This window comes from Anomaloglossus baeobatrachus, chromosome 7 (assembly GCF_048569485.1).
Source record: "Anomaloglossus baeobatrachus isolate aAnoBae1 chromosome 7, aAnoBae1.hap1, whole genome shotgun sequence".
Classification (NCBI taxonomy): Eukaryota; Metazoa; Chordata; class Amphibia; order Anura; family Aromobatidae; genus Anomaloglossus; species Anomaloglossus baeobatrachus.
The window spans coordinates 107,173,191-107,194,326 of NC_134359.1; the positions used below are offsets into that span (position 1 = coordinate 107,173,191).

At 43.2% G+C, this 21,136-nt stretch overlaps 1 protein-coding gene across 3 annotated transcripts in view; it reads right to left on the reverse strand.

Moving 5' to 3' along the window:
* Nucleotides 1–21,136, reverse strand: part of ADARB1 (adenosine deaminase RNA specific B1) — a 156,717-nt gene that overhangs the window by 10,570 nt on the left and 125,011 nt on the right. For 2 of the 3 annotated variants that reach the window (XM_075317572.1, XM_075317571.1), the window contains 5 exons: nt 13,190–13,264; nt 7,488–8,416; nt 5,004–5,118; nt 4,702–4,870; nt 1,071–1,219 (listed from right to left, as the gene is read on the reverse strand). In XM_075317572.1, the coding sequence (XP_075173687.1) occupies nt 1,071–1,219; nt 4,702–4,870; nt 5,004–5,118; nt 7,488–8,416; nt 13,190–13,264 (1,437 nt within the window). Of the gene's footprint in view, nt 1–1,070; nt 1,220–4,701; nt 4,871–5,003; nt 5,119–7,487; nt 9,117–13,189; nt 13,265–21,136 lie in introns of those variants that run through there. The other variant, XM_075317573.1, reaches the window with a different exon arrangement.

A 21,136-nucleotide genomic window follows, 5' to 3' on the forward strand; every position in this document is an offset into this window, starting at 1 on the left:
GGCACACTAAAAAAAAGCCCCTAAAATCCTACTATTTGGGGTAGGTCTTATTTTTCAGGGGAAAAGGAGACGCCTTGACATGAGTAAAAACATAGGAGTTACACAAGAGTATCCTGTGTAAGATTTCCTAATTCTAGAAATAAAATAACTGAGTCCTTATAATTAAAAAACATATTAATATACTTTTTGGGGATGGGCTAGGCTGCTATTTTAGTTTTTATTATATAATGGATTTTAATTTTATTCTTCTGTCCCACTAGCAGCCATGAGGCTACTATATTTATACAGCTTGTATACTCCTGAGGGATACTTTGCACTACACAACATAAGTGGCTGCATGTGATGGCCTGCCAACAATATAACAGGCCATGGCTGCAGGTAAACGTTTTAGCAGACCTGACCCTAAATGCCTAAAGGTATTTGCATACGATCCGTAGACCATGCATACTAGATGCAGGGGCAGCCCTCCTGCGGAGACGTGAGTGTTGTCCGCGGGAGAAAGCAGCAGTCCGTGCCCAAGATCAGGGTTTGGGGTGCCGCAGATTTTTGCTGTGCTCTCCCCACTGACAACACTTGCATCTCTGCAGCATAAATTGACATGCTGCGCCACATGTCAGTTTACACTGGAGAAAAACAGTACAGTGGTCATGGGATTTCTATAAATCCCATCCATTGAGCCTTTACTGTACAACGCAGCAAAAACACACTGCATCTAAAAAGATGCAAACACTGATCATGTGCACATACTCTTAGATGTCGTCTGTATATTACACAATATAATGCTGGACGGATTTAAAACACCACAATAGAAATCGGAGTATAAATCCTGCATACTGCGGTCACCCCTGGTAATGGGATGGGCACAGGAAGCATGACGCCCGTGCTGTCCACCGGACATGCCATTACAACATACCTGGGTCAGAACACCACAGCTATGACATAATTTGTCCATGTGCGGCATTTAACAACACTACGTTGGTAACTAGTCTATGTGAAATGGAAGGTAGACAACCTGCTAGTGTACAACGCGAGTGTGGTGACACAGTTTAAGTCAATGATGATTTTAGTACCTTCCTGTCCGGCTTCATGTGGTGAGAAAATACGGGCATCTCCACAAGGCGATGTGCTGATGTACAGATGGAACTGAACACTGTCCTTCAGTCTGTAGCCTCCAATTTCAGACTTCATAAATATGGATTTCTGCTGATCCTCTTTAGTGCTGAGAAATGAGTAAGACATGAGGTTAGCCATGTCACTTTTGCATATTATTTCATATATTGCTGTGAATCCTGAATTATGTTTATCAGCATTCTGTAGCTTGATTGGATAGTACCGGCCGGCTGTAGCCAATCACTCAGCTCGGCGCATGTGCCAAGGTAGATGGCAAAAGCCACTGAACTCAGTGATTGTTTACAGCTACGATGCACGATAATGTCACCGCTGCAGCCAAACACTGAGCCTTGAGCGTCAGCGGAGAGGACAACATCCTGCTGTTATTTTAGAGATTTTGGGGTTCACTTTCCTTAAAGTGGAAAACCCCTTTAAGCAACTTGTTACAGTCATTATCTCCTCCTAAGATCAGACCGTAAGTCTCAGAGAACACAATGCAACAGGGGCCATAACAAATAAGAGTGAGACACCGGGGTACCACTAGTGGCCCCTGGGTGGGTATGTTCTTACTGCCCCTGGAAAAAGCGCCTTAGCGAAACGATCGTTGGGGGATCCTCCCTCCCACTCACCGTGACCACACATCTCTACAGGTAATTATTTAATCTCTTATCAAGATTCTTCCTCATTGTTGCCCTCTATTTTCCTTTATATATGAGCCATCTATCATTAAGATCTATTTCTTATCCAATATATCCTCAGCTCATATTGGCCATCAGCTACCGCTCTTTTACATGATTACACACTATATAGGATATTCAGCCATGTTACAGGCATACAGTCAGCCCCTTCAAATTGCTGCATATCCACTTCATTTATATGCTTAAGGCTGCTTTCACACTACGTTTTTTTAACATGCGTCATGAACGTTTTTTGCTGTAAAAGAGGATCCTGCTTTTACAGCAAAAAAACGCATGCAAACGCAGGTGTTATTTTGCAGGATCCTGTCACTTTAAGTTTATGGGCGGGCATTGGAGTCATGTGATCGGGAGTCAGTGGAACTGAACTTGATAGACTGGGAGCCGGCTCGTAACCAAGGTAAACATCGGGTAACTTGCTTGGATACCCGATATTTATCTTTGTTACGAGCGTCTGCAGCTGCTAGGAGCCGGGCTCCCTGCACACGTAACCAACGTAAACATCGGGTAACTAAGAGAAGCACTTTCCTTGGTTACCCAATATTTATCTTGGTTACGAGTGTCTGCAGCTCTCGGGGGGGGAGAGGGAGGGGAGAGAGGGACTGATCACGCCAGGCTGGTTTCTGGGCATGCTCAGTAGAGCAAACAGGATCCTGTCTATCAGCATGCCAGAGTTCACATGCGTTTGCGTGCTGTTTAGTCAGGATCCAGCAATTTGCAGTATTTGGACGCAGCTCAAAAACGCTACAAGTAGCGTTTTGGAAAAAAGTTAAAAAACTGTAAGTCGCTGGATCCTCACTATAATGCACGCAAACGCATGTGAACGCATGTTAACGCGAGTCCATTGCAAATGCATTGAAATGAAAACGCAATTGCACTGGATCCGTTTTTGCGTTAAAAAAAAACATTCATCATAGCAGCTCACCAGTACATTTCTTGGACCATTGCCCTAAATGTGGACTCCATAAAGCAAAACTGTTTCACTGCATATGGGAATGCCCACGAGTGAGGGGGGTATGGGAGGAAGTGGTGGCGTACATATTGAGGATTTGGAAAGTAGTTATACCCGTCACCCCTCAGGCCTGTTTGTTTCACTGTATAGAAGGCCCTACAGAAACTGACAGAGCAAGTGCTCACATTCCAGGTGTAATACACGTAGTATTGCTTGTAGTTAAGAAATGCCTACTTAGGAATTGGCTGATAAGACAGACACCGAGAAATACAGAAATAGTTGATACCCTAAAAACAATAATGATGTACGACAAACTGGATTCGGAGAAACATAAGGAGAAGTCCACTAAAAGATTCTTCAAAAAGTGGAGAACATTTATTGAGCAAAGCTTCACACAGACGGAAATCACCCAGTTAATTAAAGCATTTGAACACACGTCTTGGTATTGTGTGGAAGACATTGCAGGGACACTAGGGACACTGAAGATGGGGAGCATCCAAAGGACCAACTGAAGGGAACAAATAGGTTAGGTTGTTAAGTTAAAGTAAATTATTGTTAAGATAATTCTATGGAGATGAAATTGTTGTGACAATGAAAAAGAAAATGATGTAACAGAAGCATTGTACGATCCGGAGACATTTTATGGAATGTAACAACATGTTCTCTTGTTGAGGATATGTGCTTGCTGACATCAAATAAAATATGTTTAAAAAAACAAAACAAACAAAAAACGTTCATGACGGATGTTAAAAAAACGTAGTGTGAAAGCAGCCTTATCATGCACTTGAGCTGGTGTTATAATGGTATAATGGTAACCATTTTGATAGCTCCCCCTTTTTGACTCTGTATGCCTCATAAGTCACTTTGGCCCTTCTTTTCATTTGCCATAGGAGTCTTTGCACTCCTTTCTGTGAACACCTCGGATACTTTATATAGAATCAGATCACATTTGCAATATATAGGATTGTATCCATATAATCCTGTGTGTGGTCACGTCACGCTGCCTGGGAGGGGGCTCTATTCCTTTTTTCCTATTTAAATCTGTGCAGGTTATTATGCAACTTGGCTGTCATTGTCTTTGTACCTGAGCTACATGTTTTTGTAATTCTTCACTTTTTGCATATTTAAATAAAATATATACATATTAATTAATAAAATCATATATATATATTTTATTACAAATTTTTGGTTTTCGTTCTTCTTTTCTCCTCTTATATCATAGTAAAGCAGGCTTTACACTGCAATATCGGTGCCCCCATCATTTGTGCAACACGGGCAAATCGCTGCCCGTCGCGCACATAATCGCGCACCCCCGTCACACGGACTTACCTGCCCTGCGACGTCGCTCTGGCAGGTGATCCGCCTCCTTTCTAAGGGGGCGGGTCGTGCGGTGTCACAGCGACGTCACACGGCAAGCGGCCAATAGAAGCGGAGGGACGGAGATAAGCGGGACGTAACATCCCGCCCACCTCCTTCCTTCTGCATAGCGGGTGGAGGCAGGTAAGGAGATGTTCGTCGCTCCTGCGGTGTCACACACAGCGATGTGTGCTGCAGCAGGAACGAGGAACAACATCGCTAATGAGAGGTAAACGATTTTTTGTTTTAGGACGACCTCTCCGCTGCAAACAAATTTGGCCGCTTTTGCGATCGTTTTAGGTCGCACATAAGTGTCACACGCTGCGATCTCGTTAATGACGCCGGATGTGCGTCACAAACAACGTTACCCCGATGATAAAACATTAACGATATCCTAGCGTGTAAAGCCCCCTTAAGTGTCAGAGGCAGGAGGTAATACAAGCAGGTAATGTGAGAAAATATTCAGAGGACTCGGTAATGTCAAGTCTTAGGAACATTCAAAGAACTGGTTCATAATAGAGCGATGCACATTTTTTCTACACCAATTGGCAATACCAATGATAAATACTGTGGTTTTTATAGCCTTACCTTAAAAATAACTCCAGCTGTGTGTAGAGAAACCTTAGCAGTGACCTGCGAGCTATAATTTCAGCGTGACAGTCATTTAGCGCCAGACCACGATCACTCATATACTCTCCATTGATGCATTTGGTTCCAGTGGAAACACTAATAACCTGGGCATCCTTCACATCTATTCCTAAGTATAAAAATCTGTATTGAGCAGATGTATTTCAAAAGGGCGGCATGAGGGAGTGAGGGGGAGAGATGGGGAGGGGTCCAAAAATATTGGCTAATGGTAAATAAAAGCGGCACAGAAAACATTAAAGTACCTGTTGTCATGACGACGCCAGCGAGGACTTTTCTCCTTGCATGTGGGGAGGTGAAATTATCAGTCAGCTCGCTGAACTTATCTACCACCAAACGAGCAACTGCGTCAGCCAGAACCTTCACACATAACACAAGACATGACACGGTTAATCTCTCGGCTACGGCTGCACATTTCCTTGCTTCTTCCCTGATCTTATCGAGTTGCAGATTCATAAAGTGGCCTCATGCCGGCGGGACCCAAAGTTTTGTTACCATCTTGATAGACTTATCCAGTTATATTATGCTGTACCAGTCTGGTGACATCACATGAGAAATATCACTATTTTTGTCTTTCCATAGACATTTATAGGCAGCAACTGCTCTCTGGTCCCCTAGCTGAGCAGTGAATTCAGAGTACAAGGGTTTGATAAGTTGGGAAAGTAATTTTTCTTTAGTCAGACATATTATAGGGTTTCTAACACTGGATTTATAATAAAATTGGTGCACAATTTTTTAGATATTTTTATGCTCTGTTGCCACAGACATTTCTGCAAATGACATACCAGGAATAGATGCCGCAATAATTAGCAGTCCCTCCTAGACTAGTTTTTCCATGTACATTGTCTGAGTGGGCTTCTCCAACTATTTCTGGTGCAAAGGACAGAAAGGTGAAGCACAGGCCAACAGAGTTGGTAAGCACTGGCACTAAAACTGCAGGTTTCATTTCTTTAGAAAAGTGAATCTGTCACCAGGTTTTTGCTACCCTGAGAGCAGCATGATATGGGAGCAGAGAGCTTGATTCCAGTGATGTGTAACTTACTAGGCATTTTGCTAAAACTGCAGTTTTTCTCTCCTGCAGATCTAACATCCTCTGAATGCTGACCCTGTATATCCCCTCCACATCACAAAGTTCTATGTACACTGTGCATAAGCAGAAAGCGGCCAATCAATGCTGGGGAAGCAGTGATTTTATTAAAGCTACAGCAAGCAGCCCAGTAAGTGACACATTGCTGGAATCAGGGCATCTGCCCATACATTATATTCCTCACAAGCAGCAAAAAACCCGGTAAACGATTACCTTTCAGCAGTCTTGGAGATACAATAATACCTTGACTTAAAAGTGCACCAACTTACAAACTATTCAAGATAAGAGCCGTCGCTCTATTTTTTTTGCTTCATAATGCAAGCAGAAATGTGAGGAACGAGCAGCTTATACTCACCCTCCCTCTGATCCCCCCCACAGTGGCCGTGGGGGACGGGAGAGAGGCTGAGTACAATCGTTTTTAAGTAAGCGTGCGGCGTAATGGGGGGTCATGTGTACCAGGATGGGCGGGGAGGGGTGTCATATGTACCAGGATGGGCGGGGGGGGGGGGCATGTGTACCAGGATGGGGGGGGGGCATGTGTACCAGGATGGAGGGGGGCATATGTACCAGGATGGGGGAGGGCATATGTACCAGGATGGGGGAGATCATATATACCAGGATGGGGTGGGGGGGTGATCATATATACCAGGATGGGGGGGGGGGTATCATATATACCAGGATGGGGGGGGGTATCATATATACCAGGATGGGGGGGTATCATATATACCAGGATGGGGGGGGGGGTATCATATATACCAGGATGGGGGGGTATCATATATACCAGGATGGGGGGGGGGTATCATATATACCAGGATGGGGGGGGGTATCATATATACCAGGATGGGGGGGGTATCATATATACCAGGATGGGGGGGGTATCATATATACCAGTATGGGGCGGTATCATATATACCAGGATGGGGGGGGTATCATATATACCAGGATGGGGGGTATCATATATACCAGGATGGGGGGGTATCATATATACCAGGATGGGGGGGTATCATATATACCAGGATGGAGGGGTATCATATATACCAGGATGGGGGGGTATCATATATACCAGGATGGGGGGGGGGTATCATATATACCAGGATGGGGGGGGTATCATATATACCAGGATGGGGGGGGTATCATATATACCAGGATGGGGGGGGGTTATCATATATACCAGGATGGGGGGGTATCATATATACCAGGATGGGGGGGTATCATATATACCAGTATAGGGGGGGTATCATATATACCAGTATAGGGGGGGTATCATATATACCAGTATAGGGGGGGTATCATATATACCAGTATAGGGGGGGGTATCATATATACCCAGGATAGGGGGGGGGGAAATCATATATAACAAGATAGGTGGGGAATCATATATACAAGGATAGGGGATAATATATACCAGGATAGGGGATCATATATGCCAGGATAGGGGGGGATCATATATGCCAGGATAGGGGGGGATCATATATGCAAGGATAGCCTCACTTACAATCAATAACTTACCTTATGGTCATACCCAGAGATTTGTGATAAGAGGTAGGGTAAATAATTTTAGAACACATGGATGACATAAGTTTTTCATAAATTTGCTATATGAGATGACACAAAAACAAAATAGTTTGTTCAATTCTCTTACCTGAGGCAAGTGCAACTGTAGACCTTCACTTGGAACAGGCTGTCGTGAAGGAGTCTGGTCCAATTGCATGTTAAATAATGATGCCAAAGCTGACTGAGCCGCTCGTGCTTTAGCAAGTTTCTTGTTCCTACCAGATCCCTCAAATGTCTGGTTATCCACTGTGACTGACATGATAAAGTTTTTAGCATGGCTTTCTCCACTCTCGGACACAAAGTCATATTTCAGTCCAGGTCGCAGCTCATTTAAGATCATTACAGGATTTTTCCCACTTGAAGGTGGAAAAAATGAAGGTGTTGGAAGTGGGGACTGGATTAGGTTGCAAGATCCAGCGAGCGCCATGCTATAGTCACTTGTTGAATTAAAGGGTTCATTCCCATTGGAGCCTAAGAAAAATGCATGATCTGACTGCTCGGGTTTTTCAAATCCATTGAAGAGTGTGTCTGGGAAGTCGGCCTGGTCAGAAGTGAAGTCCGTGTTCATAGACTGAGTTCTCCCCATTGCTATATGAGCTTCTGATGCATTGGGAAACTGCACAAAAGACCGTAATGCTTTTTCAGCGGCATGTAGCTTGGCCTTCTTTTTTGTTGGCCCTGATCCCTCAAAAGCTTGCCCATTAACCTCAACAGTCATAATGAATACTGGTGCATGAACTGGTCCAGACTGAGATAGAAGCTTATACTGCAAACCTGGTTTTATCTCGTTCAGCTGCATGAGCGCGTTCTTTGGCAGCACAGGCCCTGGCGTTTTCTTCCTCTTCTTTGGACGAAACTTGGAATGGCCATTATTACCTTCCTCCAATGGTCGTTTCCTGTTGCTTCCCTCACCCCCATTGGATAGCTGAGCCCCCTCCCCGGTACCTTGGCCATTCCCTTCCTTTCTTGATAGTCCATCCATGTGACGATTTTCTTTAACGTCAGTGCTGCTTGAACCTGTGGTGCCCAGAAAGAGTAACTTACAACGCCTTCGTTGCAGGATCTTGTAAATGCAAAATTTATAGATTCCTTTATCTATCTTTGTCACTGGTTCAGTGATGTGTGGTCACAGAATATATGATAAGTTGTAATGGCAAATGCTATTAACCATTTGCTTTTCATTAACATGGAAGAAAAAAATGTAGTAACATCCTTTTAAAATCTTATTTTTTTTTTTTCTTGCCAAATCATCTGAAGACTGAATATTCTTAATAAATGAAAAGCAAGAAAAACAGGACAAAAATATCCTGATTTAAAACTGATAATATAGGGGTGTTCCCCTAATACAGGCGGCTTCCATACAAATGTGGGTGCCAGAAAATTGGAATAATTAGCAAAAGAAACTGATTCTTGATAGAGAAAAACAAACTGATTTTAAAGAGGTCTCAAATGATCGAAAAACGATTTCACTTTTTACACAATTTATTGTTCGTTCTCAATTCTTAAACCAAGTTCACATTATTTCCATTAGATATTATCTTTACGGATTAAGTCGCGTTCTTAAGTATTCAAAGGCCCAAGATGTACTGAATCTTGGAACAAAACTGCTAAGCAAACACACACCACTTTACCCAGCTAACAAAGCTGATGGAATGGTTGCTAAATTTTCATTTATAACATCCTCCAGCAAAAGCTCGATAGGTTACTCCTTTCGGCGCTCAACAGACCAAGGGGGAAAGAAGATTTTGAAATTAACAGTAAAAAGTATGCAATCCTTGTTTGCTGATAGAATCAGATTTGCACAAGTGACCATATTTACATATGATAGAAGATGTTAAAAGGTGCGGAAGGCTATAGAAAAGAAGAAAAAAAAAAAAAAGTGCGAGACCTAAGTGATAACTAAATCGTTACCATAAAATCAGTGACGATTAATTCAAATTATTAAATTAACTGAAATGCTAGTTACCTACTAGAAAGCGATCCAGCAAAGCTGCCTGTTCTGTACCGCACATCAGCTAGACCATTAGTATATCACTTTGTGTCAACTACCTTTTATAAGAAATTTATACTACAGTCCTGCTCATCGTTATTGGCACCCATGAAGTTTAAAAAGTGAACCTGTCAGGGGCAACATGCACCCGGAACCACGAGCAGTTCTGGGTGTCTATTGCTAATCCCTGCCTAACCGTCTCTGTATCTAGTAGCATACATAAAGAGATCTTTAGAAAAAGTATTTCTAAAGATCCTTTATGATATGCTAATGAGCGAGGGCACTAGTGCCTAGGGTGTTACTTCCTGCGCTCATTCCGGCCTCTTCTCATGTAAGCAGCCCACAGGGGTGAAATAACATGCTATTCAATGCAGCGTCATTAGCGGTGACTGCGCATACCTGTGTCCGCTGTCATCGCTTCAGAAGCTGGGCAGTGCGCATGGTCAAACGTCCAGGCACTTCCGGTCATGCTCACTATGAAGCCAGGTGTACGAGTCCTGGTTTCAGATAGGTCTAGTGCGCATAACTGGAAGTGCTGGGACTTCTGATCATGTACACTGCCCAGCATCTGAAGCAATGACCGTGGACACAGGTACGCGCATCACCACTGTTGATGCTGGATAATGCTCATTGAATAACATGTTAGCACGCCCCTGTGGGCATGCTAAGGGCAGAATTAGCGCAGGAACTAACACCCTTGCGACTAGCCCCTGCACTCATTAGCATATCAGAGGATCTTTAGAAATACTTTTTCTAAAGATCTCTTTATCTATGCTACTGTAGCCTGAGACAGTTAGGCAGGGATTAGCAATATGCACCCAGAACTGCTCGTGGTTGTGGGTGCATATTATACCTGACAGGTTCCCTTTAATACATACTGTGAAATATCTCCTGGACAAAAATGAATCAAGTGAAACAGCCTTTCTGTATAGAGCACTCTTGTTAAATACAAAAGCGCAAATGATAAACAACTATTTAAAACAAAAAACCAATGGGAGGGAAAAATAGAAAAACCTAAAGCTTGTTGTGATGCTGGTATTGGCCCTTTACATTAAATAAGTATGGAAACACATTTTGACTTGCCTGGGGTAAATCACAAATGGGAATCACCTGTGAAATTGTCGGTGCCCATGTGACATAAATTAGCCAATGAATGATGACTTCAGTGTTTTAAAAAGCCACATGGTAGGCCCTGTCCCTTTGTTATAATCATGAAGACAAAAAGGAGCTGTTTGAGAACATCAAAACTGCGAATATTAGCAGCAAACAACACTTCCAAAGGGTATAAGGCCATCTCCAAAGATCTTTCTATCCCAGTTTTAAGAGTGCACAATGTTAAAAAGAAGTTTGCCAAGCCTGGAACAGTCAACAACCTCCCTAGACGTGAGGGAAAAAGGAAACTTGACAAGAGATGTCTTTGAAGGTTGGTGCGAATGGTGGAAAAAACACCATATCAAACATCCAAAGACCTCAAGGCCGGCCTGGAAGAGTCTGAGGCCATGGTTTCAGCAAGTACCTTACACTGTACACTAAACTAAGCAGAAGTTTATGGGCAAAGGCCAAGAAAGAAACCCTTGCTGAAGAAAATACATCAAAAGGAACGACTGATCTCAGCCACCTTGACAAACCCCAATCCTTTTGCAAATATGTTCTGTGGACAGATAAAACAAAAACTAGACCTTTTTGGCAATGCAAAGAAAGTTTGTTTAAAAGAACATCATACCAACAGTTAAGCATGGTGGAGGATCCACAATGCTGTGGGGTTGCTTTATTACCTCTGGTACTGGAGGCCTTGACCATATCACTGGAATCATGAAATCAGAGAATTATCAAGAGATTTTAGAATGAAATCTCCTTCCCAGTGTAAGGGTACCTTCACACTTTAGCGATGCAGCAGCGATCCGACCAGCGATCTGACCTGGTCAGGATCGCTGCTGCATCGCTACATGGTCGCTGGTGAGCTGTCAAACAGGCAGATCTCACCAGCGACCAGTGAACAGCCCCCAGCCAGCAGCGACGTGCAAGCGACGCTGCGCTTGCACGGAGCCGGCGTCTGGAAGCTGCGGACACTGGTAACTAAGGTAAACATCGGGTATGGTTACCCGATGTTTACATTAGTTACCAGCGCACACCGCTTAGCTGTGTGTGCAGGGAGCAGGGAGCCGCGCACACTGAGCGCTGGCTCCTTGCTCTCCTAGCTACAGTACACATCCGGTTAATTAACCTGATGTGTACAGCAGCTACATGTGCAGAGAGCCGGAGCCGGCAGCACAGGCAGCGTGAGAGCTGCGGAGGCTGGTAACTAAGGTAAATATCGGGTAACCACCTTGGTTACCCGATGTTTATATTAGTTACCAGCCTCCGCAGCTGCCAGACGCCGGCTCCTGCTCCCTGCTCGCTTCATTTGTCGCTCTCTCGCTGTCACACACAGCGATCTGTGTGTCACAGCGGGAGAGCGCCTTTGAAGAAAACGAACCAGGGCTGTGTGTAATGAGCAGCGATCTCGCAGCAGGGGCCAGATCGCTGCTCATTGTCACACACAGCGAGATCGCTAATGAGGTCACTGCTGCGTCACAAAAAGCGTGACTCAGCAGCGATCTCGGCAGCGAGCTCGCTGTGTGTGAAGCACCCCTAAGAAATCTTGGAGTAAGTGGAAGATCATGGGTCCTCCAGCAAGACAATAACCCAAAGCACACATCCAAAAGTATATAGGAATGGTTCAAAAAGGTAAAAATGGACTATTTTAAAATGTCCAGCAATGAGTTCTGACCTCAATCCCATTGAAAATCTTTGGGGTGAGGTGAAACCTGCCATTGGGAAAAAGAACCCTGCAAACATTCAAGAGCTTAAACAAACTGCAAAGGGAGAGTGTGAGAAAATACCAGCTGAGAAGAGCAAGAAGCTTATAGATGGCTACAAGAAACGTTTGTTGGCTGTCATCAATGCCAAAGGGTGTGCATCCAAGTATTAATTAGGGGAGGGCTTTTATTGCTGCACATGCTCTTTATTCTGTTTCTTCCTTGAAATTGCCACAACAACAATGTTCTATTGTTGTATTATTTTAGGCCACTAATTAAAAAAATCCTAAGGGTACGTGCCCACAATCAGGACTCACTGCGTTCAGGACGCAGCGAATCCTGACCTGCGAGGCCCCGCGTTTCCTCCACCGGAGAACATAGCTGCTTGTACCCACGATCAGGGTTCAGTGTGCTGCAGTCTCTCGCTTGTGTTCTCCCTACGGAGGACTCATGCGATCCCGCAGCAAACAATTGTCATGATGCGGTCTGGAAAGACGCACCACAGGTCAGTATTTGCTGCGTAAAAAACAAGCACAGTGGGCATGGGATTTCAAGAAATCCTGTCCACTATGCTTGTACTGTACAACGCTGCGTTTTGGACACAGCTGAAGCATGCTGCGCCCAAAATGCAGCAAACACGGATCGTGGGCACGTACCCTAAGGATATATTTTTGGTACATTTCCATTTATTTCTGAAGATGTTGTACAGTCTATGAAAAAAAATTAGGGGTGCCAATAATGGTGAGCAGCACTGTAAGTCTCTAATACTACAGTGAGGGACAAGAAAACTACTCAAAGAAGGTGAATATTTTTATAAGTAAATATCTTGTACTATACAATACATTGGTATGAATATAAACACTAGGGGAGGCACTGAGTAAATTGCCCTTTATGGATGTTCGCTAAGGGGAAGCTTTATATGTACGCTCGTGGGAGGCAGTAGAAGGCTTCAGTTACCAACATGAAGCTCTTCTCTAAAACTCATTATCTAATACAGCTTACTCATATTTTCTTCATCATCTACATCCATTGTGAAATACTTTGGCTGCTTCCTGGACTGTTGAGGACCACTTCGCTCTGCAAAGAAAATTAAAAAGTCAATTTAAATACATACTTAAAAAAAAAAAAATATATATTAATTACCGACACAATATCAGTCCATATCTATGAGCACACAGTATATGACCATAATGACTATATGTTGTGTTCAGACGGCGACTCCCATAGGAAACGCAATGTTTCATTTAAGTACATATTACAACATGCAAAAATAAAGCTCCTAACGTAATCTCTCTGGGCAGTCTTCGTACGACCTCGCAATGTTGTCTAGTGCCTTTATTCTCATTTATATGACTGAAGTAAATCTAATAAATTAACATTTAAAATAACATGATGAATTGACTTAATGTAGGTAGTCCAAGTCCTGTGTTTTACAGATAAGGCATTATTTAATAAATTAAGACCAAATCACAAAAAAAGTCATTTCATATTAGCGACAGTATAAATTTATGTCAGAATAAATTTGGCAAGTTTGTTTGTAATGCATGCAATTTTTATCCATAATTACTAAAGAAGGCAGGTGCGATAAGAAAGTCCTGGTTTTGTAAAGATGATTAATACAATTTTGCAGTTTTACTCTATGAACGTTTTCAGTGTGAAGTTATCAAGTTCCTATAAACCCGTTCATAAAGGCAAGCGGCAGTACCAGGTAGAGGCAGGTATGTGCCAGCCTCCGACTACGTTCGCACTGAAATGGACACGGTGCTCGGAGGAACACGGACTCTTTATTGGGCAGACTAGTGGGAATCCTCAAGGGTAAACCTCTAATCAAATAAAAAACTGAGCCATACGGTCATAAACCAGAACGATTTAGGTCTTGAAAGGTTTATCCAGGATTGGCACAAAAGTCTGCAGTCCCTCTATGTGTCGCTCTATGTGACTGCAGACTTGTGAATCCTCACAGTGCGCACAGTCATTGGTGCCAGCAGCGAGACTGGGCGGCCATGTGACCGAAAGTAGGTCATTTGCATCTTCTATCCACGTGCAAGTCCTCGCCTAATTCACTTGTTTGACTCTATAAGGGTACTTTCACACTTGGATTCAGCGCAGTCCGTCACTATGGAGAATAGCGCAGTCCGTTAACGCACTGCACTATTCTCCATAGACTTGTATGGAAGACGCACTGTAACGCAAGTGTCAGCGTTGCATCCACTGGACGACGCAGCGTCGTTATTTTGACGCTGCGTCGGGCGGAGGGAACGCAGCATGTACCTTTTTTTGAGTGGCGGAAACCTTTATTTTTAACTGCGCTTGCTTTTTTTTTTTTTAAAAAATCACAGAAACTTTATTTTGTTTCTCAGTGGCCGAACGTTCAGCTGAGCGCCCGGCCCCCTGCATGTGAGAGCGCTCAGCTGAGCGCCCGGCCGCCGGCATGTGAGAGTGCTCAGCTGAGCGCCCGGCCCCCTGCATGTGAGAGTGCTCAGCTGAACGCCCGGCCGCCGGCATGTGAGAGTGCTCAGCCGAGCGCCCGGCAGCCGGGTGATCAGCTGATCGTTCACAATAGTCTGCTGCCGGTAAAACTGTAAAGAAGAAAAAAAAATAAATAAAAAAAAAAAAAAGCTTTCAGTTGTTTTGTACGATCCGTTGCATCCGTTGTGCCATTATATGCAACGCATCCATTGCATCCGTCAGACAACGCAATGCAACGGATGCCGTTCAACGCAAGTGTGAAACTAGCCTAAGATAGTAGCCTGTCATGCAGGAGGCGTGCACAGCCCGGACTGTTCAGATCTGGGAGCAGGGGTAGAACTGGACGCTCGCTGAATCGCTTCTTTGTGCACATGGGGAGTGGAAGAGAAAAGTTGGAGGTCTCCTGCCAGGACAAAAGGCGTACTCATACAGACAAGTAATTTTCCGCTAGTTAAGAAAAACTGCATAATAAAACCAAAATAATTTATTGAAATCACCAGATTTGCAGTGTGAGTTTTGTCTCAGTAATCTAAACTAATGAAACCTAATGGCTTGAACTCCCCAAGACTGAGTCCTACCCAGAAGCTCGCTGGAATCAGCTGTTCTATATTTATAAGGAGGTGCATCGTAGATTGTGTAGGGTTGACGAAATGGCTTTGTACGTCCGCTTTAAAAAGGTGTAGGTCTCCACTATGATTTACCCCTCTCCCTCTGGCGTCAAGTAAGGAAAATCTGCCAGGCAGTGGCTACCCGTTTTTTTCATTATGCCTATCAATTTTTTTTTCGTTATAAAGTATAAAAATTAAAATGTGTTTATAGAGCAGGAGAAGGTCAGCACTGATGTTGTGTATTCTAGTCACTGAGAAGTATTTGTGCCTTGTCCTCTTCAAAGCAAATGAACTCAGGTAAATGGAGGCGGTTAACAGTAGAAAAGCAGCAGCGACTAAAAGCTTATTAAAATATAAAGTACAATATGGCCCAAAACAATTTGCCATAGTCACTACTGAGTTCAGCTCACTTATGCTATTTTTTCCTTATTTAGTTTCTCCATTTTTGTTTAATCTGCTGTTTTCTATTTATTTTTGTCCTCTCCATTAGGCCTAAGACACAAGGAATGAAAATCGGAGCAAGTGGAATGAGATAAAACATCGCATTCCACTCGGACCAATATTAGCCTAGGTGCCAGCACCCATGAGCAATTTGTTTTCTCAGCCCTAATCGGACTGAGAAAACAGTGGCAGCATGCTGCGGGTGCAATGCGATCCTGTTTCTCTCGTACCCATTCAACTCTATGGGGCGAGAGAAACATCGCACTGCACTCGCAGTACACCGGTGTACTGTGAGTGCAGAGCGAGAATGGCAATAGCCGACAACGGAGGAGAGAGGGAGATAAATCCCTCCCCTCCTCAGCACCAGCTCGCCCCTCCTCAGAGTCGGCCTGTACCCCACAGCTGTGGTCCGATCGCACGATCGGTCCTCAGTTGCAATGACACTCAGCTCCTGCTGTGCTGCCAGCGTGAGCAGAGTGTCATGCGAGGATTGCAGTAGTCCCCATGTGGCCCCGGCCTTAGTGGAGCACTACAGTCACTAGACCTCTCTGAAGCCGGGACGCGTGCACCCAGCTTCATACTGCACATGACTGGAAGTGGCGGGCATTCATATCAGCAGTCAGAGAGGACTCAGGTACGGGCGTCACCACTGGTGATGCTGCATTGAATAACGTTAGCACACCCCTGTGGGCGTACTAACATGCTAAGAGGCCGGAATGAGCACAGGAACAAACGCCCATGTGACTAGTCCATACACTCATTAGCATATGATAAAGGATCTTTAGAAATACTTTTTCTAAAGATCTCTTTATCTATGCTACTAGATGCAGGAACAGTTAGGCAGAGATTAGCATTATGAACCCAGAACTGTTCACTGTTCTGGGTGCATATTGTTCACTGTTCTGGGTGCATATTAACACCGTTGCAGAGGTTAAAACATAACACTGAAAAGTAGGGTGCATCAATGCTATATGGCAGCAGATGTGAGAAGGAATCGGTCCAGTCCGCTCTACATTCTTGTCCTTGACTACAAAAGCTATTGCCACTGGAATTCTGCTTCCATCTGCTCACGACATGAAAAGTATGAGCTGATCAGTATTTTCCACTTTAGTTAATCACTGACCTGTCAGCTAAACTGTCAGCCGTCCAATATGGAACTTGAAAATAATAGGTTATTTGGACATGGGTCACAGGCTTAATGCAGAACAGAAAATCTCCCATAGCAATCATGATCTTGACTCAGTGCAGTCATTTTCAGCTAAATATGAGCCGGCATTTTTTCTTGTTTTGTAATTTTTTGATTATTGAACATTTTTTTTATATTATGGAACATCGTGTACAGGAATGCCCAAATAAATATTTTAAACACCAGTGGTTGTTAGTTACAAAAAGACAGAGGTTAAAAAAAAAAATAATGATGATGTGAAAAGGTTTATATCCTTGCCTTTCACTTTCTTACTCATTGAATTGCTGTTAAAGCTTAATAATTCAATTCAATTGTTGGCATACTTGAAATTGTTCCAGAAAATAAAGTATTTCTCCCTGAAAATTATTGGAATTACAAATGTTTTGCTATAAACATATTTCCTTTTTGTGTATTGGAACAGCACAAAAAACAGATAAAAAAGGTAAATTGGACATAATGTCACACAAAAAATTTCAAAAATAATCCGGACAAAATAGTTGGCATCCCCAACTTAATATTTGGTTGCACTCCCTTTAGAATAAATAACTACAATCAATCGCTTCCTATAACCATCATCAAGCTTCTTACACCTATGAACTGGAATTTTGGACTCTTCTTTTACAAACTGCTCCTGGTCTCTGGTAGGTGAAGGCGTCTTCTCCCAACAGCAACTTTAAGATCTCTCCACAGGTGTCAATGGGATTTAGATCCGGACTCATTGCTGTCACTTCAGAACTCTCCAGTGCTTTGTTTCCATCCATTTCTGGGGGCTTCTTTAAGCTTATTTGGGGTTCTTGTTCTACTGGAAGACCCATAACCTAGGACGCAAACCCAGCTTTCTGACACTGGGCACTACATTGCAATCCAAAATCCTTTGGTAATTTTCATGTTCTATGATGCCTTGAACACAGTCAAGGCCCCCAGTGCTAGAGGCAGCAAAACAACTCTTGTTTTCTTTGTAGGCCACATTACATTTTCGGTAAACAGTAGAATGCTGTGCTTTACCAAAAAACTCTATCTTGGTTTCATCTGTGCTCAAGACGCTTTTTCACAAGGATTTTGGCTTACTCATGTACATATTGGCAAACTGCAGTCTGGGTTTTTTAGGTCACTGTTAGCAGTGGGGTCCTCCTGGGTCTCCTGCCATAGCGTTTCATTTCATTCAAATGTGGATGGATAGTTTTCACTGACACTGATTCCCCCTGAGCCTGCAGGACAGCTAGATTTTCTTTGGAACTTGATTGGCGCTGCTTATTCACCATCCGGACTATCCTGCGTTGCAACTTTTCAGAAATTTTTCTCTACCATCCACTTCCAGCAACATTAGCTATAGTGCCATGGGTTGTAAATTTTTTCATTATGTTGTGCAACATGGACAAAGGATCATGAATACATCATGATCTCTGAAGATGGATTTGAAACCTTGAGATTGATATTTTTCAACAATTTTGGTTCTCAAGTCCTCAAACAGTTCTCTTTTTTTTGTTCTCCATGCTTAGTGCGGCACACACTGTCACAAAATGCAAAGATTTAGTCAACTCCTGCCTTTTTATTTGGTTTCAGGTGGGATTTTCATATTGCCCACACCTGTTACTTGACACAGGTGAATTTTAATGTGTATCGCATGATTGAAACAAAGTGGATTACAACAACAATTTTATTTCTAAAGATCTTTTACCGTAATGAGCGAGGGCACTAGCCCCCTGGACGTTAGTTGCCCTTGCGAGTCACCCCCATTAGCATGTTAGCACACCCACCGGGGCGTACTATCATGCTAATGAATGCACAGCATTACAGGATGATTTCACTCACCTCTCCACTGCCATCGCGTCCGACAGGGGATTTCGGCTCAGTAAGCAGGACCCCGGAGTTTGGGTCATGCACACTATGAAGCCGGGTGTACGTGTCCAGTGGCTTCACACTGCAGTAGTGTGTACGACCGAAGATCCGGGGTCATACGCACTGAGCCAAAATCCCCTGTCAGACGCAACGGCAGTGGAGAGGTGAGATCATCCTCTGACACTGCACATTCATTAGCATGATAGCACGCTTACAGGGAAGTAATAACATGCTAATGCCGGCGACAAGCAAGGGAGGCAATGCACAGGGGACTAGTGCCCTTACTCATTAGTATACGGTAAAAGATCTTTAGAAATACTTTTTCTAAAGATCTCTATCTATGCTAGTGTATACAGGGAGGTTAGGCAGGGATTAGCAATATGCACCCAAAACTGCTCGTGGTTCTGGGTGCATATTTCACCTGACTGGTTCCCTTTAAATGCCCCTCAAGGGGGCGGGGCTACCGTGATTGACCGTAACCTATGTATGTAGGGACTTCTGCTCTAGAACATGCTGTCCACAGGTAGGACTGCAGAAATAATGTGACAGGTGCCGTGAATAAACAAATATAAACATACATACATTTTCTTTTATAATATAACCACACTTTTTAAAAAATAAATAAATTCCATTCAGTCTTTTGGAACAACTGAACCCTGTTCCCATGTCATAGGAAGCGCTCAATCACATCTGACATGTGAACCTTACTTTCTAATAAATTGGTGAACGAGGGGCAGTGTTGCTTTTCTCTCTATGCACTTCAGGGTTCCATTTGTGGACTACGTCGGATTACCTGGACAATATCTGACCTGTCTCCATGGGTTTTTTCCTTATTAAATTGGTGAATCAGAAAGAGCGGTGGGGAGGTTTTTTTTTATTTAATAAAAGTATTTGTGTTTTTTTCTTTATACTTACTGGGTCAGTAATAGGGGGTGTGAAAGACGCATCTCCATTAGTAACACCATGGTTTGATGCCAGCTGAAACTACACAGCCGACATCAACACCAACTACCATTACCCCTATTGCCAACGCACCAGAGCAAATCGGGAAGAGGTGACGCAAATTGGTGCATCTAATGTGATGACCCACTTCTAGGGGGGCTGTGGGCTGGTATTTTTAGGATGGGAAAAGCCCAAATACCATGAACCTTCCCAGTCTGATATCGATCCCCAGCTGTCTGCTTTACCCCACATTTTTTTTATGTAAAGATTTATTTGGCTAAGAAGCTGTACAATCTATTACCCATCTACCTAAATTTCTCTAGCCATGTGTTATCTATTGCGCTTTCTCCCCCATAATGTGAGATGTACATGCTTTTCACGGACCCATAGACTTTTGACCTTTTTCATCCGTACTTACGGTAAAAAATGAAGATAAAAATAGTTTAAAGAAATCGGGTTAAATGCTGCGCTAAAAACCACAAATCCAAGGTGTATAATGAATTCCTTTTCTTTATTTTCAACTTTCATTCAAGTGAAAATAAAGAAAAGGAATTCATTATACACCTTGGATTTGTGGTTTTTAGCGCAGCATTTAACCCGATTTCTTTAAACTATTTTTATCTTCACTAAACCATCGGGGCTGCGGCTGGCCACCTCTGCATTCATTGATTTCATGCCTATAAGGAGTTGTGCCTGTCACAACTCCAGCAGGTGAGTACATTGACCTATTCCCTGCACTCAATGTATATCGGATAAAACCCTATGTGCGCTTCCTTTCCACAGTGTCGCTGTTACAGTAAAAAACGGACATGTGAAAAAACAGAGGTGTGAAGATCAACAGAGATTTTGTGTGTGAATGTGTCTCCAGTACGTGTTGAAATGGAAACCGCATGTACTGGAAACACTGATGTGAGAAGGGACCAAAGTGTTTATCTGTGTTTGCTTCTTTTGTAGGTAACTGATGATACCTGGACATGTGAGCAGACCTTTCATCAATTTATTCCTACAGTTTACATCTGGATTTATCCACCTGCTGTTGCCTATAACTGACCTAGCACAGATTTTTCTCGTCTACATCGTCAGCATTTGTATTGGAGGCACTTATGGTTGGCAATTACTGCCTGCTCTATACATAAATCATAAAATGTTACCCCACAACCACATTCCAAGATAATCAGACAATTTGCACTTCTACTGGATTCAGAATGGGTTTGCAGTCACACAAGGGGACCTCGGTACATCATTCCTCCAGGCACGGTTCTAAATGGCTTGTTGCGCCTTCTCATCTTCCATTCTGACTAGTGAGGCTGAGAAAATGATGCCATGCTTCTTTTTAACTGCTGAGGCATGAGTTTCTTTTTTCATTATCTCAGCGATTTCTCAACAGGTTGATAAATGCAGATTTTAAGCAGCTAAGCACTACAATTTTACAGAGGCAGTAGATTTAAAAAGATGATCATTTAA